Genomic DNA, 21,549 nt, shown 5'->3' on the forward strand with positions numbered 1-21,549 from the left:
TGGAGCCTGACCCTGGGGGGTGGGGTAGAGAGAACCACCAAGTAGCAGCCTTACTTTCTGCCCAAGGAATGGGAATTCTGCCCAGGGATGGGGCAGCTAGCAGGCTCTGCCATGTGGCTGGGGGTCGTTTTGAACTTGTCCCTGTTCACTTCTCCAAGCAAGAGGCCAGGTGCTGGTGTCCAGGGAGAACCTCTAAGCCAGCGATCCTGGTTTATGGCCTGGAGGCAGAGTCCTAGTTTATTACCTATAATATTTTTTTATAGCTGGCCAAAGGCACAGAGCTGCCCAGCAAAGCCTCCACATATAGCTGGGAGGTGGGTGGTCCTGGGACCACAGATGGGGTGAAGGGGACAGCAGAGGGGCCCCAGGAGGAGGCGGCAGAAGAGAGGCGGGACAAGAAGCCGAGCGGTGTTGTGAAACCAGGAAGAGAGCTGCCGCCTGATTTCACTCCCGGGTAAATGTTTGACGGGATGTTTGCCTTTTCTCTGACTTTTGGGTCTACGAATCGAACTGGACAGAATGCTAGTTCATGGGAAGCCATTACAAACAAGAGCCCGAGAAACAAAGAAGCATCCACGAGCAGCAGCATCCAGAGACAGCAGCATCCAGAGGCAGCAGCATCCAGAGGCAGCAGCATCCAGAGGCAGCAGCATCCAGAGGCAGCAGCATCCAGAGGCAGCAGCATCCAGAGGCAGCAGCATCCAGAGGCAGGCCACCCGCAGCAGCAGCCCTCCTCAGCAAGATGCTTGCAGCCAGCACAAGGTGAGCGGCAGAGGCTGAGATGGGACATTCCAGACAGCCAGGTCCTCTTTGCTCTTTTGATGTTGCTGATTGACAGACACTGGAGAAAGGCATGGACTGGCTAATTTGCAGGCAGGCAGGCAGACACGGAAAAAGGAGAACTGTAGTAGATTTCCTCCATGTCGGTTCAGAGCCACGGTAAGTGGGCAGAGCCCAGGGAAGGACTCACAGGCTCCTAACTTGGAATCCTGTCTCCATGGTTTCTCACTAAGGTTTCTTCACCTATTACTCTGGTGTAAAACTCCCTGCCCTTCCTCCCTCTTTTAATCGATGCTTTACACTTGTCCACATTTATGGCGTACACTTTGAAGTCTTGATATGCATATGGCACACTGACTTGACCTCAAACATTTATCATTTGTTTGTGATAAGACTCCCTCGCTCTGCATTTTGAAATATATAGCTGATATGTTAGCTCTAGTCACCCTTCTGGGCCACGACACAGCGGCACCTTTTCCTCATAACTGTAACTTTAACTGTAACTGTTTGTAGTGCTGGCTCGCCACTTGCCAGCCTCCTCCGCCGCCCCCACTGCTGTCCTGCCCTGTGCTTGTGTGAGTCAGGCTTTTCTAGACACCTATATGAACGAGGTCATGCAGTGTTTGTCTTTCTGTCCCTGGCTCATTTCACTTCCTGTAATGTCCTCCAGAGCCATCTGTGGTCTCAGATGACAGGAGTTTCTTCTTTATTTGGAGCTAAATGGTGTTCCATCATATGGACGTACCGCATTTTCTTTCTCCTCGTCCACTGTTGGATCCCGGTGGAGTCCATATCTTGGCTATTGTGAATATTTATTAGAATAAACAAGGGTTCGGGTATCTCTTGGACATGCTAGTTCATTTCCTTTGTTTCTTCGCCAGTGGGATTGTGGACTCCTAAGGAAGTTGTATTTTTGGTTATTTTAGAGTCTGTCCATGCCATTTCCCATGATGGTTGTGCTGATTGCCCAAGTGTCTAAGAGTTCTCCTTCCTCCTGGCCTCAGCAGCATTCCCCCCCCCCCCATCTTGCTGAGAAGAGCCATTCTGACGGGGTGGGTGAGCTCACAGTTCTGAGGGGATCAGAGAACTGAAACGGGAAGGACAGAGAATCGGGGAAGTCCTGCCCGGGTGGGGAACCAAGATTTTTCGCTCTGACCTGGAAACATGGTGGATGAAGAAGAGAAAACAGGCCCCCTGGGGGCACAGGATCTGCTCAGAATGCTGAGGGCTCCCAAAGAAGACAGGAGAGAGGGGAGCTATGGAGACAAAGAGGACATGATGAGTGTCACCTAGAAAAGCAGCACAGGTAGACCAAGCAGGCTGAGTATCTCTGGATGTGGGAAGGGAACAGTGTGCTGGAGAGCCCAGGAGAAGCTGTCCCTCTCTCCCCATGTCCCGAGTGTGCTCTGTGGTCAGGAGAGAAGAGAGAGGCTGAGCTGACAGGGGCCTGATGCCATCAGATGTGAGTTTCTAGAAAGGTCCCTCTGGTCCACGGGGAGGATAGGTTACTCTATGGTCTTAGTGAAGATGAGGACAGCCTGGGTTATGAGCATAGACAAAGATGAATGGATTTCATGGGGATGGAGAAGACAGCCAGAGTCACTCTGGGTCTGTGATGTGCCCGGATGGGGAGCACTTCAGAGGATGAGCTGGTTAGAGGGCTGTGCAGTTGGGGCGGGCTGACCTGTGGCTCCGTGGGACACTCTGCTCCCCAGGAGGCAGGCAGCTTTCCTGTAGGCTGTGCTGAGGGGACTCTCTTGTGCCAGTTGCTCCACCCTCGTGACCTTCTTACAATGTCAGTCCTGTCCCCAAGAGCTTCATTCAACCACAGTCTCCTCCCTGGCTATGGACCAGCCAGTCAGGGCCCTTCTCACTGGAGGCTCGGCCTGAGCATGCTGGGGTGACACAGGGCCATTTTCCTGTGTGGCTTCTTTAATAGAAGAGGCTGGCAGCTCCAGGGGGCAGCCGGGACATCTGAGCACAGGTGTCCTGCTCTGGCTCCATTGCTGGATCGGTCGTGGGACCAACACCCTGGCTCTTAACGAAGTGAGGGACTGCAATCTACCTCATGGCAAGGGGCCCAGGCCAGGGAGTCCCTGATACTGTAGCCCTGTGACAGTGACTCACTGGGCAGAGGAGGGGAGGGGCCGGAAGGCTGATCCTGGGAGGAAGGGCACTCTCAGGAGAGTCGGCCAAGTGCTCTGGGGTCTGGGGAAGTCAGACCTATGGAGTCCCCTTCAGCTCTCCAAACAGCAAAACTAACTAACTAACTAACTAACTAACTAACTAACTAACTAACTAACTTTTCTTTTCCTCCTCCTCTTCCACCCCCGCCTCCTGAGTTTCCCTTCAATTTTTAAAGACAGGGTCTCACTCTGTAGCCCAGGTTAGCCTAGCAACCAATATATAGCCTAGGTTGGCCTCTAACTCCCCGTAATCCAGCCCCGCCCCTCAGTTTCCCCCGAGGGCTTTGATTACAGGGTGAAGATGCCCAGCTGGAGAAAACCTGTTTATACTCAGGCTGCCCATAGCAGATGAGGAGTGGAGAAAGGGGAGCCGAGGTCTTGGAGGTGGACCTCAAGTCAGAGGCTAGCCTGGGCTACAGAGAGAAATCCTGTCTTAATGTCACTCCCTTCACACTCCCACTCCCCAGAAAACCACCCCAAACTAAAACAAGCCTCACATGGGCTTGGATTCCAGAGACCACAGTGTTGGGATTCTGGGAGTGGAGGAGGTGGAGGAGGAGGTTTCACAGTTGGGGGGCTCTTTCTCCCTTCCTTTCCCACTTCTTTCTCCCTCCCATCCATTCCCCTCCTGTCTCCTCTCATCCATTACCTCCCTTCCTCTTTCCTCAGTGGCCACACTAATTCCCACCAAGGGTCTTACCCTCTGCACCCTCACCAGCACTGGCTGCTCAGGGCGCCCCACATTGGTAACTGTCTTTTTTTCTTATTTTAAGAAATGAAAGTTCAGATCATTTGCCCATTCTGAATTTTTTTTTTTTTTTAAGTATCATTCTCCCTTTGTTACTGGCTCACTTGCTGGTTTTCAGACCTTGCTATTCACACACTTCTCTCTTTTTATCTGACTTATTTTCCCCCTGTGCTGGCCATATGTTGGGGTGCCCAGATCTTTCTATCCCATAACCTGTCTGCTCAAAGTGTCTGCTCAAGGGTCTGCTCATGGTCTGCTCACACTCCTCTGGTTTGCTGGCACTGAATTTTTAATTTTCTCACTCTCAACTCCTCTCCTGCTCACTCACAATTAATCTTTATCTCTATCTTCCAAATGTGGACACCCTCCTTTTTCTAGGCCATGCCCAAAGGCAGGGTACAGCTGCAAGGGGCATGCTGGGAGATGTGTCATGACGGGCTCTTTACACAAAAAGAGGCACAGCTATATGTGGGTTCGTTATAGATTATCCTGATAAAACAGATAGGCACATAGCATACACAGGGTTGTAAATACTCCCCGCTCCTTATCCAGTTCCACAGAGCCAGTTGGATGTCTCAATGCCAGCGTTGATCTTTGCTGATCCCTTGTCTCTGGGCAAGCCTTGGACCGCAGCTGGTCAGTGAACCCGATGTCGACATGAGTGGTGGTGGATGCTTTGTTTACACGAATGAGTCAGACAATGGACAAGAAGCAAGAAGATCCCAGTGAGAAGGCCCTGCTCCTTCGTGATAGAAACTGCCTTCTGTTAAGCCATAGATAAGAGTTTTTGAATCTTGGAAGAACAGTACCTCAAAAGAAAACAAATCATTTTGGGTGGCTTACAAAGTGGAGCTATAAACAGGCTTGGGGCTGGAGAGACGGCCCAGCCATCCTGGGCACTGACTTCTCCTGCAGAGGACGCAGGTTCAGTTTTGACATGGTGGCTCATAACCTTCTGTTATTCCAGTTCCAGGGACCTGATGGCCTCTTCAGGCCTAGACATACATGCAGACAAAACATCCATACACATAAATTGAAAATACAGAGATCTTAAAAAGAAAAATAACAGATGTAAACATCTGCATTATAGACATTTTCTCTACCATTTGTAGTCTTTCCATAGAACAGTCAACTCAGCCCTGATTGGCAGGAATCGCTGGATTCCCGCCACGGCTGATCGCAAGCCTCAGGGGTCAGGAGGGCAGTGTCCACAGTGCAGATGGGGGTGTACTCCCCAGGACGGAGGCATTTCCAGTCTTTGTTACTTACCCCTTTGGTGTCACTTCTTCAATCTTTCCTGTTTAGTTTTTGACAGTGGTGTTTAATAACTACCATGCGGTGTTCCTCATGGTGACCGCTGGTCAGACCCTAGCCAGCCTTGGTGACACCTGTGCCCTCACACACACACATCACATTTTCGTTAATCCATTTGTCTGCTAATTCCCTGACTTAGCTACCGAAAATAGTTCAGTAGCTAACAGAAAACATGGGAACAAACTTTCTTTCTTTTCCTTTGGATGTGCACACTCAGGAATGGTGTCACTGAGTGTGGCAGATCCACACTTAGTCAGCTTGTTTATTTTTAGACAGGGTCTCACTATGTAGCCCTAGTTGGTCGTAGATCAAGCTAGTCTCTAACTCACAGAGACCCACCTGCCTGTGCCTCCTGAGTGCCGGCCTTAAAGGAGTATGCCACCATGCCCATTTCTATGCTTAGATTTTTGAGGACTCCCTATACTTTGTTTTACCCAATGGCTACATGTAGATGTAGCCAACCGTCTTATTAAATAAGTAACACAAAACCAATGTAAAAGAGAAAGCCAAGAGGTCAGAGCTCAGAGCTAAAACCTTACCCTTCCTCCTGTGGTGGTCCTACCTCTCCAAAAGAGACCTATTTCCTGTGTGTTTGTCTTTAGATAGTCTTTCTGTTCTGCCTTCTCATTGGTTGTAAACCCAAACACGTGACTGCCTCGTCACTGCCTGTAAGTACAGCCCTCCAGTCTTAAAGGCGTATGTCTCCAATACTGGCTGTATCCCTAAACACACAGAGATCTACCTAGCTCTGTCTACCAAGTGCTGGGATTAAAGGCGTGCGCCACCACCGCCATGCTCTTTCTATGGCTCTAATAGCTCTGACCCCCGGGCAACTTTATTTATTAATATACATTTAAAATCACATTTCAGTACAAATAAAACACCACCATAGCTACACTAATTTTTATTCCTACCAACACTCAGTATTAGCCTCTCTCTATGGCCTCCCCAGCCCCATTATTGGGGTGCTCAGAATGGTTCCACACTGGTTCACATACCAGTGGCCCACTTACATCTTCTTTTGAGAAATGAAAGCTCAGGAGGTTGGAGAGATGGCTCAGCAGTTAAAAGCACTCACTGTTCTTCCAGAGGACCCAGGTCGATTCCCAGCACCCACATGGTGACTTGCAAACATCCTCCAGTTCCAGGGACTCTGACACCGTCTTCTGACCTCTGCTGACACCAGGCAGGCACACAGTGTACTTGTAGACGTGCAGGCAAAGTACTCCTCTATCTAGAGTAAAATAAATACATCATTTTTAAAAAGAATGAAAAATCCGGTCACTTGCCAGTCTTTTTAAGGATGTTTCAATGCCTTTTCCCCCTCCACTAGCAGTTTACTTACTAGTTTTTAGATGCTGCCAGTCTGTATTTCTTATGTTGACTTTGCTTTCTTTCTCTTCCTGGCCGTTGTTGGAGTGACTGAACTTTTTCTTTCCTGTAACTTTGTCCTGTACTGTACTTTCTGCCTTTCTCTTCTGGTGGCCTGCCACTGAACTGTTACTGCTTATCTAGAAGTTCGTTTTTATCTAAGTCACAAAGGGAGGAGACAGAGGCTGGACTCCCATGTAAACGGGAGAGCGGAACCAGCCGTCTGTTGTTTCTCTCTGCCTCCAGGTGGATGTTGTTCGGTGCTTGAGTTGATGCCGGCTCAGACATCCTATCCCGAGATACTTACCTGGCTACTGACTGTGTTTGCCGATTCTTCTGTTCTTGTTGCTTTTAAACCCTTCTTCATAGAGTCATTTTTTTCTTATTGCCCTAGAATTTTCTCTAATTTTTTTCCAACAATTTATAATGGAAAATATTTTTCAGTTCTTGTGTTTATAAATATGCATTGACTGCATTATTAAATGGAATGTTACATGTGAACACATTTGGTATTTATATATTTAAAATAAATGTTTACATATTCAAATCCCCGGGGCTGAGAGAGAACTGTGTGTTGCTGGTCCCTTGGCATTCTTCTGATTTTCCTTGGAGGGCGCGCCCTCTAGCGTTCACTCCGGAGAGGGCATGTGTTCCCTCCACTTCCTCAGGAGGAAGGGAATAAATACAGTGTTCACTGAGTCCTTGGCTTCCTGGGGCAAGGGTGGGGGTGAGAGGTTGGGGGGGAGGGCAGTCTTTTCCTGCAATGTCCTGTGTTTTGAGTGGGAGCTCATGTGTGCTTGAGAGTTCCATGGAGTATGCGCTGCCTGTGTTGGGAGCCTGGCTGTAACTGACGCCAGGTGAGGTTTCAGGCTGGCTTTCAGTGGGGGAGGGGAGGAAGAGTGTCCTGCTGCTGCAACATTTCAGCGGCTGGCCTGGGAAGCTCCAGCCTCCCTCCAAGTGCTACTCCTGACGCGGCCACTGCCCCTCTCTCTGTGACCCATGCATTCTGCACTGGAGATGTAAATACACTGTCCCTGGCTGGCCAGGGCCAAGGGCACACTACTTGGGCTAAGCCATCCTGTCTTTCCTGCTCCTTTGTAAGCTCCATGTCAGCGCTCTGTGCCTGTTTCCAGATACACTCCGCTCCTGCTCACTGCAATTTACTGTGTGTGTGTGCGCGCGCGCGCGCGCGCGCGCATGTGTGCATGCACACATGCCATCATGAGCCTGTGGCGGTCAGGGGACAAGGTGCAGGCGTCCATTCTCTCTTTCCACCATGTGGGTCCTGGGGATTGAACTCGGGCTGTCAGGCTTGGTGGCAAGCCCCTTTGCCTGTGGAGTCATCTCACGGGCCCTGCTCTCGCTTCTCGCGTGGGTATGGAGCTTGCTCCATGTGGTCTCATACTCTACGGCCCTGCTGGCTGTTGGCTCTTTTCTCTTTGATCTTGTCTCAGCTCTGATCGTCCCTTTTTTTCTTTCAAGTATGGCCTCATTCCTTCCTTCCCACCATGGAAGGGTTTTGTGTGGGTCAGAGAGCCTGATGCATGTGCTCAGCTTACCTTCTTAACTAAGAGCCAAAGTGGAACACTTCTGTCTTACTTCTCACTGCGTGAGCCCTGCCCTCTGATGTCTAGATATTTTGGATCTGTAGTGCAATAAGCATAGGCTGCTAGGATTTTAAAGAATTCCAGGGGATGTGTGTGTTCCTGGCCTCCCCTGAGGGTTGCTCTCCCCTGAGACCTCTGAGGGACAGGAGTCACTGGCTGCAGGATGCAGCCAAGGAGATGGCTGGCTGGGTGTACCGGAGTCAGGAATGGCAAGAGCAGAGATCAGAGGGGTGATGGTGTGATGGGCCATGGGCAGCAGGAGCAAGGTGTGATGGAGCCCAGAAAAGAGAGCATCCCTGTCAGGAAAAGCTGTCCTGTGTTTCTGCCTTGGGATCCCACTAGCCTTGTCCTGCACACTGAGGGCACACATGGTGTGTAGTCAAATGGCTTCCTCCTGCCCCAGCAGCTCACTGGTGTTTCTGACCTTGTCTGTGAAAGACCAGGTCCACATACTGACTTCCTGGGAAGTTAATGATGCTTTAGTCTGAGTCCTCTTGGCCACACAAGGCCCGTCCAAAGGCTCTGGGAAGGTGGGAAGGACTCTGGTTAAGAGATTTTATGGTCATTAGTTTTCCTTAAAATGTGAAAAAACTCAGATATTTCTGTAGTGTTCTGTAAAAAGAGCACCCCCCAAACCCAAATCTCCCATGATGGTGTCATCCAGAAATGAATGGGAGTCTTAGTGCCAGCTCCAGGGATGCTGGATGATAGATCATCAGAGCAATGGATGACAGCAGTCCTTTTGGGAAGACAGGGAGCGATCAGGCTGGGTCTTGGGAGAGCAAGTAAGGAAGCTCAGACGGTCCAAACTCCTGAGAGCAATTCTGCAGACTGGAGTCAGGGCTGTCCCAGTGACTGCACATGACCCTGACGACATGACTTGTGGCTGTTTTCCAGGACCAGGCGGCTCAATGTCACCTGTGACAGCTCAGTGGACAGGGAGGTCTTCCTCCATTACTCCCTCATCCCGTCAGTAAGTATGGCAGCATGGGGGGGGGTACGGAGCCAGAGGCCAGGAGAGCCAGGGTGCAGCGAGGGAGGGGAGGTTGGGACACCCCACCACACAGCTCTTGGGCAGGCCCACATCACTCAGGGGAGAGAGCAAATGGTTTTCCTTCCAGAACCCCTACTCCATTTCCTACAGTGTGCCTCCAAACACACAAAAGAAAGCAATGAGGGCCCAAGAGTCAGGGACATGGGACTTTTGGTTTCCTTTCTTCCTTTTTTGTGCATGTGTGTGCAGGTGTACATGAACATGTGTGTGCAAGCCTGTGGAGGCCAGAGGCGATCCAGGGTATTATTCCTCGGGTGCAGCTCACCTTTGGTTTTTGTTTTTCATTTTTGAAATTAATTTATTTACTTATGAATGTTTTGTCTGCACGTATGTCTACACACTATGTGCAAACCTAGTATCCTTGGATCCTGGGGTTACAGATGGTTGTTGTGAGGCACCATGTGGGTGCTGGGGATTGAACCTAGGTCCTCTGGAAGCAGGTTGTGTTCTTAACTGCGTCCTCTCTCTAGCCCTCACCTTGTTTTTTTTTTGAGACGGAGTCTCTCACTGAGACCTGAGGCTTGGTGATTAAACCAGAGTGACTAGACAAGGAGCACACAGGAATCTGTTAGCCTCTACCTCCCCAGTCCTGGGATTATAGACGTAGGCCACCACATCTGTCTGCTTGTTTGTTTTAGTGTGGATGCCGGGGATCGAACTCAGGTCCTTATGCTTGGGCAGCAAGTGCTTTCCTAAGCTTTCTCCCCAACACCCAGAAAGGACTTTCCTGAGGAAGTAAAGATGGCGTTAAGGTCACCGTGGAAGATGTAGTGAAGACGACTCCAGAGACAGGGAAAGCCTGTGCAAAGGCCCTGTGGAGGGTGGAGGGTTTGCAGAGTAGGAAACTGAAAACGAGTGGAGAACTGAGAGGTGGGCGTCCAGGGGCCTGTGGAGCAGGGTTGGGCCAGGAGTGTTGGAAGCTCAAGCCAGTCTGGGCTACCGAGCGAGTTCAAGGCTCTTCTAGACAATCTGATGAGACGTAAGACCCCACCTTAGAAAAAGAAGTAGAAAGAGGACTAGGCAGGTAGCTCCGTGGTAAAGCGCTTGCCCAGAATGTGCGGGACCCTAGAGTCGGTGTGGGGAGGAGGCGGTAGGGGAGAGTTCCAGGTTTGGGGTGGATGAAGGAACAGGGCGATGATAGGAACATGGTGAGTTTCGCCTGAAACATGCTGAATTTGAGAAGTTTTCAACAGAAATGCCCGCTGAGCAGCCTGACCGATCTGGAGCTCCTGGGTCAGCAGGGCGGGGCCCGCAGACACCCGGCTGCGAGTCTTCGTCATTACAAGTTTCCACTAGGGAGGAGAGTAAGGACAAGAAAGAGAAGGCTTGGACGAAGCCACAAGGAGCTCTCTCTCCAGAAGGCAGGGAAAGAATGAGCTGGCCGGGGGCTTGGGGAAAAAATGGGAAAAGCAAGAATGCATGTCTGCCTGGGGCACTGTGGGCAGAGGACGCTGGAGTCGGACATTGCGGGCAGAGGATACTGGAGTCGGGCACTGCGGGCAGAGAACGCTGGAGTCGGGCACTGCGGGCAGAGGATGCTGGAGTCGGGCACTGCGGGCAGAGGACGCTGGAGTCGGACACTACGGGCAGATGACGCTGGAGTCGGGCACTGCGGGCAGAGGACGCTGGAGTCGGGCACTGAGGGCAGAGAACGCTGGAGTCGGGCACTGCGGGCAGAGGATGCTGGAGTCGGGCATTGCGGGCAGAGAACGCTGGAGTCGGGCACTGCGGGCAGAGGATGCTGGAGTCGGGCACTGCGGGCAGATGACGCTGGAGTCGGGCACTGCGGGCAGAGAACGCTGGAGTCGGGCACTGCGGGGAGAGGATGCTGGAGTCGGGCACTGCGGGCAGAGGATGCTGGAGTCGGGCATTGCGGGCAGAGGATGCTGGAGTCGGGCACTGCGGGCAGAGGATGCTGGAGTCGGGCATTGCGGGCAGAGGATGCTGGAGTCGGGCATTGCCTTGAGCAGTAAAACGGCAGCTGGTGACGTCAGTCATAGCGCCTTCAATGCAATGACAGGGTCTGAGGAGCCATTAGATATAAGAAAACCGAGAGAGCACATACAGACAATTCTCAAGAAGCTCCTGGTAAGAGTAGGATAAAGAGGATGCATCCACATCTACAGAAATGAAAGGAAGAAAGATCTGAACCCTGACAGGCATGGCTGCCTCTCTACAGACAGAAACCAAGGTACAGGGAGGATGCACCTCCCTCCCAGCAATGTGTGAGAGAGGTTGGACTTGAACCTCTGTCTGTGGCGGGCCACACAGAGGAAAGGTCAGTACAGAACCTTCTGGTAGCTCTGAAGTCAGTGGAGTTCAAGGTGTCACAGCCGCTTTAAGCTCTCCACTTGCCCGCATGTTCTTTTCCTGTGAGGCCCCGAGGCCACCCTGAGGGTGACTGGGTCCCCTGACCACACTGTTCTCTCCTTACAGCTTCTCATCATTTTGGTCTTGTCTTTCCTCCAAAGACGAGAGCATCGTAGACAAAGAGATGACACCTTCTACCTCCTGGGGGACCACTTTGGAATCATCATGTGAGTTGATTCAGTGCCATCCTCTGAAGCTTGGGCTATTCCGTGGTTGGGACCCACACAAAGTACAAGGCCACGTAGCTCCCAGGATCCAGTCTTCTCCCACTGTACGCATCTTGCTCTTCCAGCCTGTGTTAGAGTTTCTATTGCTGTGATGAACACTGTGATCAAAAGCAAGCTAGGGAGGAAAGGGTTTAGTTGGCTTACACTTCCACATTGTAGTTCATCAGTAAAGGAAGCCAGGACAGGAACTCAAACCAGCAGTAACCTGGAGGCAGGAGCTGATGCAGAGGCCTTGGAGGGTGGCTGCTTACTGGCTTGCTCCCCCATGGCTTGCTCAGCCTGCTTTCTGGGTTTATAGAACCCAGGACCAGCAGCCCAGGGATGGCCCCACCTACAATGGGCTGGGCCCTCCCACATCCATTACAAATTAAGAAATGCCTTAGAGCTGGATCTTATGAAGGCATTCTCTCAGTTGAGGCTCCCCCTTCTCTGATGACTCTAGCTTGTGTAAGTTGACATAAAACTAGCCAGTACACATCCCTTCTCTAAACAATGCTCTGAGAGGCCAGGACCCTCCAAGCCACTGCCACCATCAGCACCCAGGGCTGCCCAGCTAGGAAGAAACTGCTCAGGGAGATCCAGACAGCCATGGACAGGCCGCTCCATGAAAGGTATTCCTTCACTGACAAGCCATGACACAGAGACAACTTAAGGGAGTTGAGGCTTACTGTGTCTCACAGTTTAGAGAGCACAGTCCGTCCTTGTGAGGAGGGTGTGCAGGCTGGAGCAGCCTGGTTTGTCGAAACAGGGGTGTGTGGCAGAGCTCCTCACACAGGTTGGAGCAGAGGCTAGGCAGGAAGCAACACTGTGCTCTAACCTTCAAAGGCCCACTCCTACTGCCCCACTCTGCCCTCCAGAACCTTCTCTGCAGATCCATAGCCTTCCGAAACCACACCCTTGGCTGGGGACCAAGTCTTCAAACACACAAGACAGTGAGAAATAGTCCACATCCAAACCAATAATGCCCTCCCACTCCGGGGACTGTGGCCGCCTCAGGAAACAAGAAGCAAAAGGTCCCTAATGACCAAAGGAAGCCACCCTTCTGGTTGGGATGGAATCATGGAGCACATGTGAGATCCTGCCCAGCTTCTGGGGCCTTCCTAATTCTGCCATTCTGCATGTTGGTACCTCTTAGCACATTTTTCTTGAGTTCTAATTATTCTGTCTCATGACTTCACCACCACCACCACCATCATCTTCTTCTTCAGCATCATCACCACCATCACCACGGAGTTAGTATTTATTATTGCATTGCTATTGACCCAGGTCCTGGGCCATTTTCTTTGCTTACCTGGTTCTCTTAGTCGTTCTGGCCTCTCATTGTCACTAATACTCCCTGCTATAGTTTGAATGAGAAATGTCCCTTGTAGGCTCATGTATTTGAACATCTCATCCCCAGGTGATGGCCATGCTTGGGAAGGTGATGAGACCTTCCAGGGGAAGAGCCTTGCTCGAAGAAGTACACCACGAGAGTGAAATGTGATCAGAAATATATGGCCAGCTTCATGCTTATGCCTTCCACACCACAGTGGATTGTGTCTCTTCTAGAACTGTAAATCAAAATAACATCTGACCCCCATTTGCTTTTTGTTGGGGGTATTTTATCACGGAAACAGAAAGGTAGCTAATAAATCCCTGTGTGTGTGTGTGTGTGTGTGTGTGTGTGTGTGTGTGTGTGTGTGTGTATGGCATTCTCCAGCTTCATCTGCTGGCCACAATGACTCCAGGATAAGCAAAGCAGGGAGCTTCCATCTCTTTTGTAAACTTTGGGAAACTGAGTCTCACGTCCATCCTAAGTACCATGGTTGGGTCTTGATGGAATTGAGTTTGACAAGATGCATCTCTGCAAACCTGCACTGAGCTGGAGTTCCTCCCGAGGTCCTGCAGGTTCCACTCTTCAGACTTTATAGTTTCCTCGACGGTGACATTGAGGGCGGGATACTGAAACAGGAACATGAATTTGGTGCTGCAGAAAGCAGCAGAGACAGGCTGCTGGGGCAGGAGATGAAGACAGCTCCTCAGGCTGAGCTTACCAGAAGGTGGAAGTGGTCATCAGGACTCTGATTTGTAGTGACCAGCTCTCGGGTCACCAGAGTGCACTCTATTGTTCTCTTTATGACAGGGATCACACTAGCCTCAAATTCACTAGCCAAGGATGTTCAGGACTGCCCCAGGATTCCTAGCTCCAGGCTCTGGTTCTGGTTGGAGAACCCTTCCCAAGTGCACCTGCTATTCTGAACCAGGGGAAACTCCTTTGCTTAGGAGAAACAGTAGCTAACCTTACATTTAACCACAGGAAACAGGAAGAGGGAATTTTCAAAAAGAAAGTTACAAAGATTCCACAGTAACTGATTTCCTGAGAACTGAGAGGAGACCCCCAGGGAAACTGACTGTCTTTTTCTGTCCCTCCATGTCACCGGGGCACCTCTGAGCCATTGTGCTGTGCTCTTTTTCCTGTTACCTTGGCTCTTTTGTGGTGGCACTCTGATCCTGACTTGGAGTGACTGCAACAGCTAACAGCCTTAGGGTCACAGGGGGGTGGGGTGGGGTGGGGGAGACAAGGCCAGACTCCTTGTGCATTAGCCTGGTGCATCCAGACTCCACCAGTGACCCACCATCCAGTCAGCCATGGCCAGGAAAGCAGAGTCACTTTAGGGAGGGCAAATTTCACCTCTGCCCTTGTAGGGTTTTCCAGCTGGGTTGAGAGTTAAATTGAGGTCTGCAGGGATGGCTCAGCCATTAAAGGCTAGACTCACAACCAAAATGTCAAGAGAGTTACATTGACAGGGAAAAGCATATTCATTTACTTAATGTGGCTTTTACAGGCACAGGAGCCCATAAGGACACGGAATTTCTAAGATGCAGTTAAAGTTGGACACGTAGGAACAGCAAGGTGGCTCAGTGGGTAAAGGCACTTGTCACCAAGCCCAGTGACACTCACTAGATCCCCACGTGGTGGAAGGAGAGAAGTGACTCCCACGGTTGTTGTCCTTTAACTTCCATAGGCGTAACACACACGCGTGCACGCGCGCGCGCGCGCACACACACACACACACACACATACACATACCATACACATACATACACACACACACACACACACACACACACACACACACACACACACACACACACACTGCTTTTTAAAAGGGGTGTGTGTATGTGAAGTAAGTTTGGGAAAAGTAACTAACTGAGAGTAAGTAGCCAATGAGTGTTATTTTATAGACCTGCGTGGAATTCTCTTGGCCTCAACTTCTCATCCATGAGAATAATCATGCCATTTCTCTAATCTTTGGGGGCATCTTTTATGTGGGAATTCATCTGCTATTTTTAACCTGGTCAGAGAAATATTTTTATATTGCTTCTTAAAGATTTATTTTTATTTGTGTGAGTACAGGTGTCCTCAGAGTCCAGACATGGCAAAGCCCCCTTGTCCTGGAGTTAACAGACATTTAGCTGTGAGCCGCCTGACAGGGTGCTAGGGGTCAAACTCAGCTCCTCCACGAGAGTGGTATGCACTCTAACTGTGGAGCCTGCTCTCTGGCCCCTCATTCTCTCTGTGTGTGTTTTTCCCCTAAAGATTTTTTTTTACCTTAATTTTTATTTTATATGTATGCGTGTTCTGCCGGCATGTATGTCTGCATACCATGTTCATGTAATGCTCATGGAGGCTGGAAGAGGGCTTTGCATAATCTAGGACTGAGATTTATAGATGGGTGTGAGCCATCCAGTGGGTGTTGGGAATGAAACCAGGACCCTCTGGAAGAGCAGTCATTGCTTTTAAGTGCTGAGCCATTCTCCAGCCCCATACTGTCTTTTAACTCTCATTTTTTTGTCAAGTGTCTTTGATTCAAAATATCCCTTATGCCAAAGTGGCATATTTTGAAGTGGCATAGTTTTAGCCCTTTCCTTTACGTGGTACTAGCTTAGCCAACGATACCCAGACCTTCATCAGAGATATCAGAGGGAAGAGTCTTCGTAGGCTGTGTCTGGGTGCCTGACAGCCTCCCTGATCCTGATGAGACACGCTCCTTGTTTTGGCATTCACGTCACACTGTCTGTAACTAATAAAAACTTGTTCCGTTTTGCTGGGTGTCATGGCTCTCAGCATCCTTGCTCCGTCCCTACTAGATTTGCAGGTCCTCTGGGAAGAGCTGTGTCTTCCTCACTTTCGAGCCCCGAATCTGTGCTTAGCTCCAGACCTTGGTTGCAATGAGCGGCCCCCTCCCCCACAATCCCTCCAACTGGTGGGATGGCTGCTTTCTAGGTACTCCAGAGACTCACACACCGTTTCTGTCGTCCACAGGCCTCTGGACTTCGTGGGGACTTTCAGCAACCGATGGTCCTATGGAGTGGCCTTTGGGGCCACAGCCAATAAGGTCATGTTCCTGTTCTCAGAAGGCTACCAGCCCCTGAAGGTTCCACAGTGGGCCCAAGGTACCAGGCCTGCCTCACACATGCTGCGAATGTCACCTGGACGAACTTGCCCTCAGAGGCCGTGGGGGAGGTCTGGAGGGATAAATTCTGTGAGCAGCCACATTCTTCTTAGCCTATTACTTGCCCAAAGTCAATGCTTAGTAGCCCACAAAATGCTTCCCAGCTTGCCTGGGGGGCTTCTCCCCAGTTCCCCTGAGAGGTGCTTTAGACAAACAGCAAAGGCACAGGAAGTAGAATCTTCCTCACCTTCCTCAGCCAGTCCCCCGAGGCTGCTACCTTCTAACAGCAGCAGTTTCTGGGGCTCCTCCTCAAGGGATGGGGCATGTTCCTGTGGCCACTGGCCCGAGGCCTCTCTCCCCAGGTTCCATGCTTTATTTAAAGGAGCTACTCTGACCTACAGGTTTGGTGAGCTCTCGTGCAATTCCAGAACCTTCTCTCCATTGCACAGACTCCTCCTGTGCTCTGCTGGAGCCCAGGCAACACCTCCAGGAGGCTGCCTCATTCTCTGCCTCCTGGGGATGGGGTGTCACTGGCTGCCTTGTCTGTGCCCCCGTGGCAGGATGAATGTGCCTCTGCTGCAGCTCATTTCAGACTGCCCTCCTGACAGTCTTCCCCATTTTACTGTCAATATCTCAAAAGCAAGAACCCTGGCCATTTCTGCCTTGCAGGGCCTGGCCCAGGAGCATCCCAACGCTGACACATAGTAAGGGTCATCTTGGATGACTAGACCTTTCCTAGATGCCGACAGTCCATCTCAGAGCTAGCCAGTGGTGGGGCCAATGGAACCATCACTTCCGTAGAGAGGGTTCCCTAGTGTGCGCAGTAGGTGGACCAGTGTGACCACCACCTTCCCTCAAGTACTGCCCAGTACACACAACATGTCTGTGTGGGCCCCCATGATGCACCTGGGTGCCGTCCTCACAGATGTTTTGGTTTGCTGGCCGGCTTGCCTCTGCCTGCCATACTGTGAGCTACTCACATGTAAAGACTCCAGTATTCATCTCCATGGTCAGCTGCACCAGCCATGGGGAGGGGAGAAGGAAGGGGCTGTGGCTGAATGAAGGATACTGCTGCATTCCTCTGCCATGGCCTAGAGCTCTTCCAGTCGGCTCTTTAGATCCTGAGGCCCCAACTTGAGCTCAGAATGGAACATCCCAGCTCTCCTGTCCACCTCTGAGTAGAAAGCAGAGGGGTCCACAGCATCTCGGTCTCATCTCTTCCAGCCTTTGTGCTTCTCCTGGGGGGCATGGAAGTCGGCCTGTCTTACTTCCCCTTCTTTGCCTGCCTGTCCTCAGAGTTCCGGCTGGTCAGCTCCATTCTGGGCTTCAGCTACTCCCTGACCTGGTAAGATGGCTCTGCTGGCCGCCTTCTGGCCATTTTGGCCATGGCTGAAATCTAGGCAGGGGGACAGAGATGGTGTGGGATTCTTTGTAGAGAACAACAAAGCCCAGAGTGGACAGAGGTGACATGCCCAATACCTCATTGTTGCTTCTTCTTGGGTACTTCTGAGGCTTCCGAAGGTCTGTCCAGGACCCTGTGTGCATCCATTCGTGATTAGAATACTCGTAGATGCCGGGAATTAAGGAAACTGACGGTGGTCATCATAGAGGAGGTGGAGCCCATGTCCATGGCTTCTCCTAGAGAAAGTTGTCATGTGACATTCAGGGCCATCCTGGCTTGGCCTCTTCTTCCTCCTTCTGCAGGCCCTCAGGATGTCCAGCACTCGCCTTCAGTCACAGTTTCCTACAGCCCATTCCCTCTCCACTTAGCCACTCAGCAGCCATTCTTAATGTTCCACAGCAAGCCAGGGAGAGAGCAGGGAAGATCCTCGTGGACTCTGTCCTCTGGTCCCTGCGCCTCTGCGTTCCTTTCCCTGGGTAGGGCACCTTCCTCCCTCCCGGGCCGATGCTTGGCTCATGCTGAAGATGACTGCAGCACTATATACTCACGCAGAGCTGGCACCAGGGAACTTCTGTCAGCTGAGCGACCTGCCTTGGAACAGTCCCACTCCTAAGTCTCTGAGACTCAACCCTTGCTCCCCTTCCTCCCCCCCCCCCCCAATCCTCCATTCAGCAAGAGCCTTAGTCACAGCCAGGGACCTAAGACCTTCTGTAAGTGGCTAGGGTAAATCCCTTGCTGGCCTTGGACTTCCACTTCCTTGAATGTTAGAGGGGAGAGGAGGAACATCTTCTGTCTTCCTCCTTGGTTCACAAGGACTCCGAGATGTGTCCCCCATTTAGGGCAGGCCCAGGAAATGCAGTGCTCAGCTAGGCACAAGCATGGTCCTCCCAGGGGTAGCAGGCAGGATGTGGGCTGTGTTCACCCAGCTGCCCTGGGTTATGCTGGGATGGAAGCGGACCCTAACCTGCTTCTGTCCTGCAGGTTTGTGCTCACCATTCTTCAGATCTCACAGTGTCCCCATGGGCAGGTAAGTTCCTGCTGACCTCACTCAGAATGTCCAGTCACCACCTCAGGGCCACCCAGCTCTGTGAGCTCAGACAAGCCTTCCCTGGGCTTCAGTTTCCCCATCTGTGGGGGAGGGGAGTGGGTATTGCTCCCCCAGCTTCTGTTTGTGTAGTGCCTTTCATCCACTGCCCCTCTGGTCACCGGCAAGCGTTGTCTCATTTGGTCCTCAAGGCAGCTCATCAAACCTACTTTAGAGGTGAAGAGATTATGCCAACGTTGCCGAGTACGTCACAGGCGTCAACAGAGCTGGGAGCTGAGGCCGGCCCAGCCAATGTCAAGGCCCTCTTCACCCAACTCAGTCCCAGCTTCTCTCACTGTAAAATCAAAGAATCAGGGGAAGTTTTCCAGCAGGACCACCTGTTGTCCTTCCCAGAGTTAGTGAAAGTTGCAGGCTGGTTCTCCCAACCCAGAAAAGGAGCAAACTGAAGAGGATGCTATTAGCCAGGTACCCCCTGTTCTGCAAAAGCTCCGTTTGGTTACCCTGTGTCAATTCTGGGTGCTGCCATAACTTGGTTTCTAGCAGTAATTGAATGCATTTCTCTAGATTTTTAACCTTCCCTGTCCTGTGGACCTCAGTAATGGCCAGCCAGGAAAGGTGCTTGTCATCAGTGGACACTCTTTAACTGACCACTCACTGGTTACTCCTAGCAATGGTCAACTTGGGGCCAAAGCCAGATGCTTTTTAATAGCCTTCCTCGATCCTGCCCTTTCTGCCATAACTGTCCTGGCTTGCAGGCAGACAGTGGGCCTTTGTCTGCCCTTCCTTCTCAGGGTCTTTCAGGTGTCACGCTGTACTTAGAAGGGCTCCCGGGAAGGTCTGGGGGAGTCAGAGAGGTTATCTGGGCCTAGAACCCAGGCCTTACACCCTTCCCAGGATTTATCAGTGGACTATTAGATGCTTGTGATAAAGAGACATGAGGCAGAACCTATTAGAAAAGGGAGACTGAGCGGCTGGGCATTCCCTCCACATCTCTACTCGGCCTGGGCACACCTGGCAAACCTCTGCCCAGGGATACTTCTTTACCACTGACTGCAGGGCCTGGATTCTGGGTCGCAGCCTTCCATCGGCCCCTTCTTGACCTCTCAGTCTCCCAGAGGTGTGTTTGAAGTTCCAAATGTTTAGGGCTGCTTAGGGAGAGGGTAGGATCTTCTAATTCAGACTCTTTCATTCCGAACTGCCATGTGCTAAGTTCCATTCCAGTCCATGGAGGGCCATACAGACACGGAGGAGAAACAGGAAAATGCTGGCTGTGGTCACGGCGAGCCAGCGTGGACTGGAGAAGAAGGAAACTCTGACTCCTCCATCTCAGGGCCTCTCTATCCCATATCCTTACATCACAGCAGCAAACCCCAGTTCCCCGGGGGAACTAGCCCCCCGCCCCGAATGTGACAAAACACGAAACCAATCAGTACCTTGTAAAAGCTGAGTCTCACTAGTGTTTGTCTGAAAGCAGTTTAAAAAAAAAAAAACAAAGGCATTTTAAAAAGTTGAAAACAAGGTGGGCGGTGGCGGCACACGCCTTTAATCCCAGCACTCGGGAGGCAGAGCCAGGCGGATCTCTGTGAGTTCAAGACCAGCCTGGACTACCAAGCGAGTTCCAGGAAAGGCACAAAGCTACACAGAGAAACCCTGTCTCGAAAAACCAAAAAAAAAAAAAAAGTTGAAAACACTCCCTTGAGGAACCTGTTGCTCTCCACCTCTCCCTTCCCTTCCGATAACCACTGCCATCCCTGCTCCCTTCTTTCATCTCTCTCTGTTCTTCTATTTTCCCCTCCTTTTGTCTACCACTTCACCCCTGAATTCCAGTCTCTATTTCCCAAAAGGGACATTTAATTTCTTAGATTAAAACAAAACAAGCTGTTTTCATAAACTAAAAGGGCTCAAAGTTTTCTATCCGGGGTTTCTAGACTCCAAATCCATTTTTCTTCTGACCATGCAGTGGGAGCAGGGATTGGCGGACCATGTAGGGAGGGGGAGCAGGGATTGGCTGATCATGTAGGGAGGGGGAGCAGGGATTGGCTGATCGTGTAGGGAGGGGGAGCAGGGATGGTGGAGGGGGGAGCAGGGATTGGCTGATCATGTAGGAACGGGGAGCAGGAATTGGCTGATCGTGTAGGAACGGGGAGCAGGGATTGGCTGATCATGTAGGGACAGAGAGGAGGGATTGGTCAGCTATGTGGTGGAGGGGGCACAGTCAGTGATTGGCTGACGATGTAGAGCAAGGATTGGTCACTGCTTTAGTTGTACAGGGAAGGTGGATCCTGGCGGGAGCCTCTGGACAGACAGTCCTGACCGTGTCTTCAGAGATGCAGCCCCAGCCTTACCTCACTACAGCCTGCTAACCCCCCCCCCACCCCTGTTTCTGTTGCAGTTTCTAGGAAGGTTCGAGACCCTCATTTTCTACTGGCCCTCACTGCTGTGCCTGGGGTTCCTGCTTGGTCGCTTCCTGTACATGTTCCTTAAAGCTCTGCCAACCCGCTTGGGCCTGGAGCCACAGGCAGTGAGTTCCCAAGAGGGGGAGGGGGGCTGTCCTACAGCGTCTCCTGTACAGCCTCTCTGGTGAGGGAGCTTCCAGAGCAGTGGCTGGCCCAGCCTGGGCTAGGAGAGTTGAGAAGGGCCAGACCTCTGACCTATCAGGGAAAGCTGGAGCCTGACAAAGTTGAAACCTGCCCCGAGGGTTGACTCTAAATCCTGGCCTCCATGGCGATGAGCCCTTAAGAGACCAAACCCTAGCAAGTCTGTGAGCCAGCGCATCCCCTCCTTCCTCGCAGGGAGAGAAGTCAGTGTTGGAGGCCCACCAGGCCGAGCATGTGAAGCGGCTCCTGAGAAAGCCCCGCCCGCAGTAAGCGCTCCTCTGCCCCTTCACCCCTGCGGTTCGAGCCAGGCCCACCGGACAGACCCTGGGACTCTGGAGAGGCGCCAACCCAAAGCAGACAAAAGCAGGGAGGGGAACGGGGGCCCAGGACTCTCAAAAGACAAGAGGGAATC

At 51.5% G+C, this 21,549-nt stretch overlaps 1 protein-coding gene across 1 annotated transcript in view; it reads left to right on the forward strand.

Annotated features, from left to right (window-relative positions):
* Positions 1-663: 663 nt before the first annotated feature.
* Positions 664-21,549, forward strand: part of LOC114684964 (stimulated by retinoic acid gene 6 protein-like) — a 39,412-nt gene continuing 18,526 nt past the window's right edge. Inside the window, exons 1-8 of the mRNA XM_028859519.2 lie at positions 664-762; positions 8,904-8,979; positions 11,497-11,597; positions 15,964-16,094; positions 17,318-17,438; positions 18,477-18,522; positions 20,933-21,061; positions 21,333-21,403. Of these exons, the coding sequence (XP_028715352.1) occupies positions 743-762; positions 8,904-8,979; positions 11,497-11,597; positions 15,964-16,094; positions 17,318-17,438; positions 18,477-18,522; positions 20,933-21,061; positions 21,333-21,403 (695 nt within the window). The 5' untranslated portion in view covers positions 664-742. The remainder of the gene's footprint in view (positions 763-8,903; positions 8,980-11,496; positions 11,598-15,963; positions 16,095-17,317; positions 17,439-18,476; positions 18,523-20,932; positions 21,062-21,332; positions 21,404-21,549) is intronic.

This window comes from Peromyscus leucopus, chromosome 2 (genome assembly GCF_004664715.2).
Source record: "Peromyscus leucopus breed LL Stock chromosome 2, UCI_PerLeu_2.1, whole genome shotgun sequence".
In the NCBI taxonomy this organism is placed as follows: domain Eukaryota; kingdom Metazoa; phylum Chordata; class Mammalia; order Rodentia; family Cricetidae; genus Peromyscus; species Peromyscus leucopus.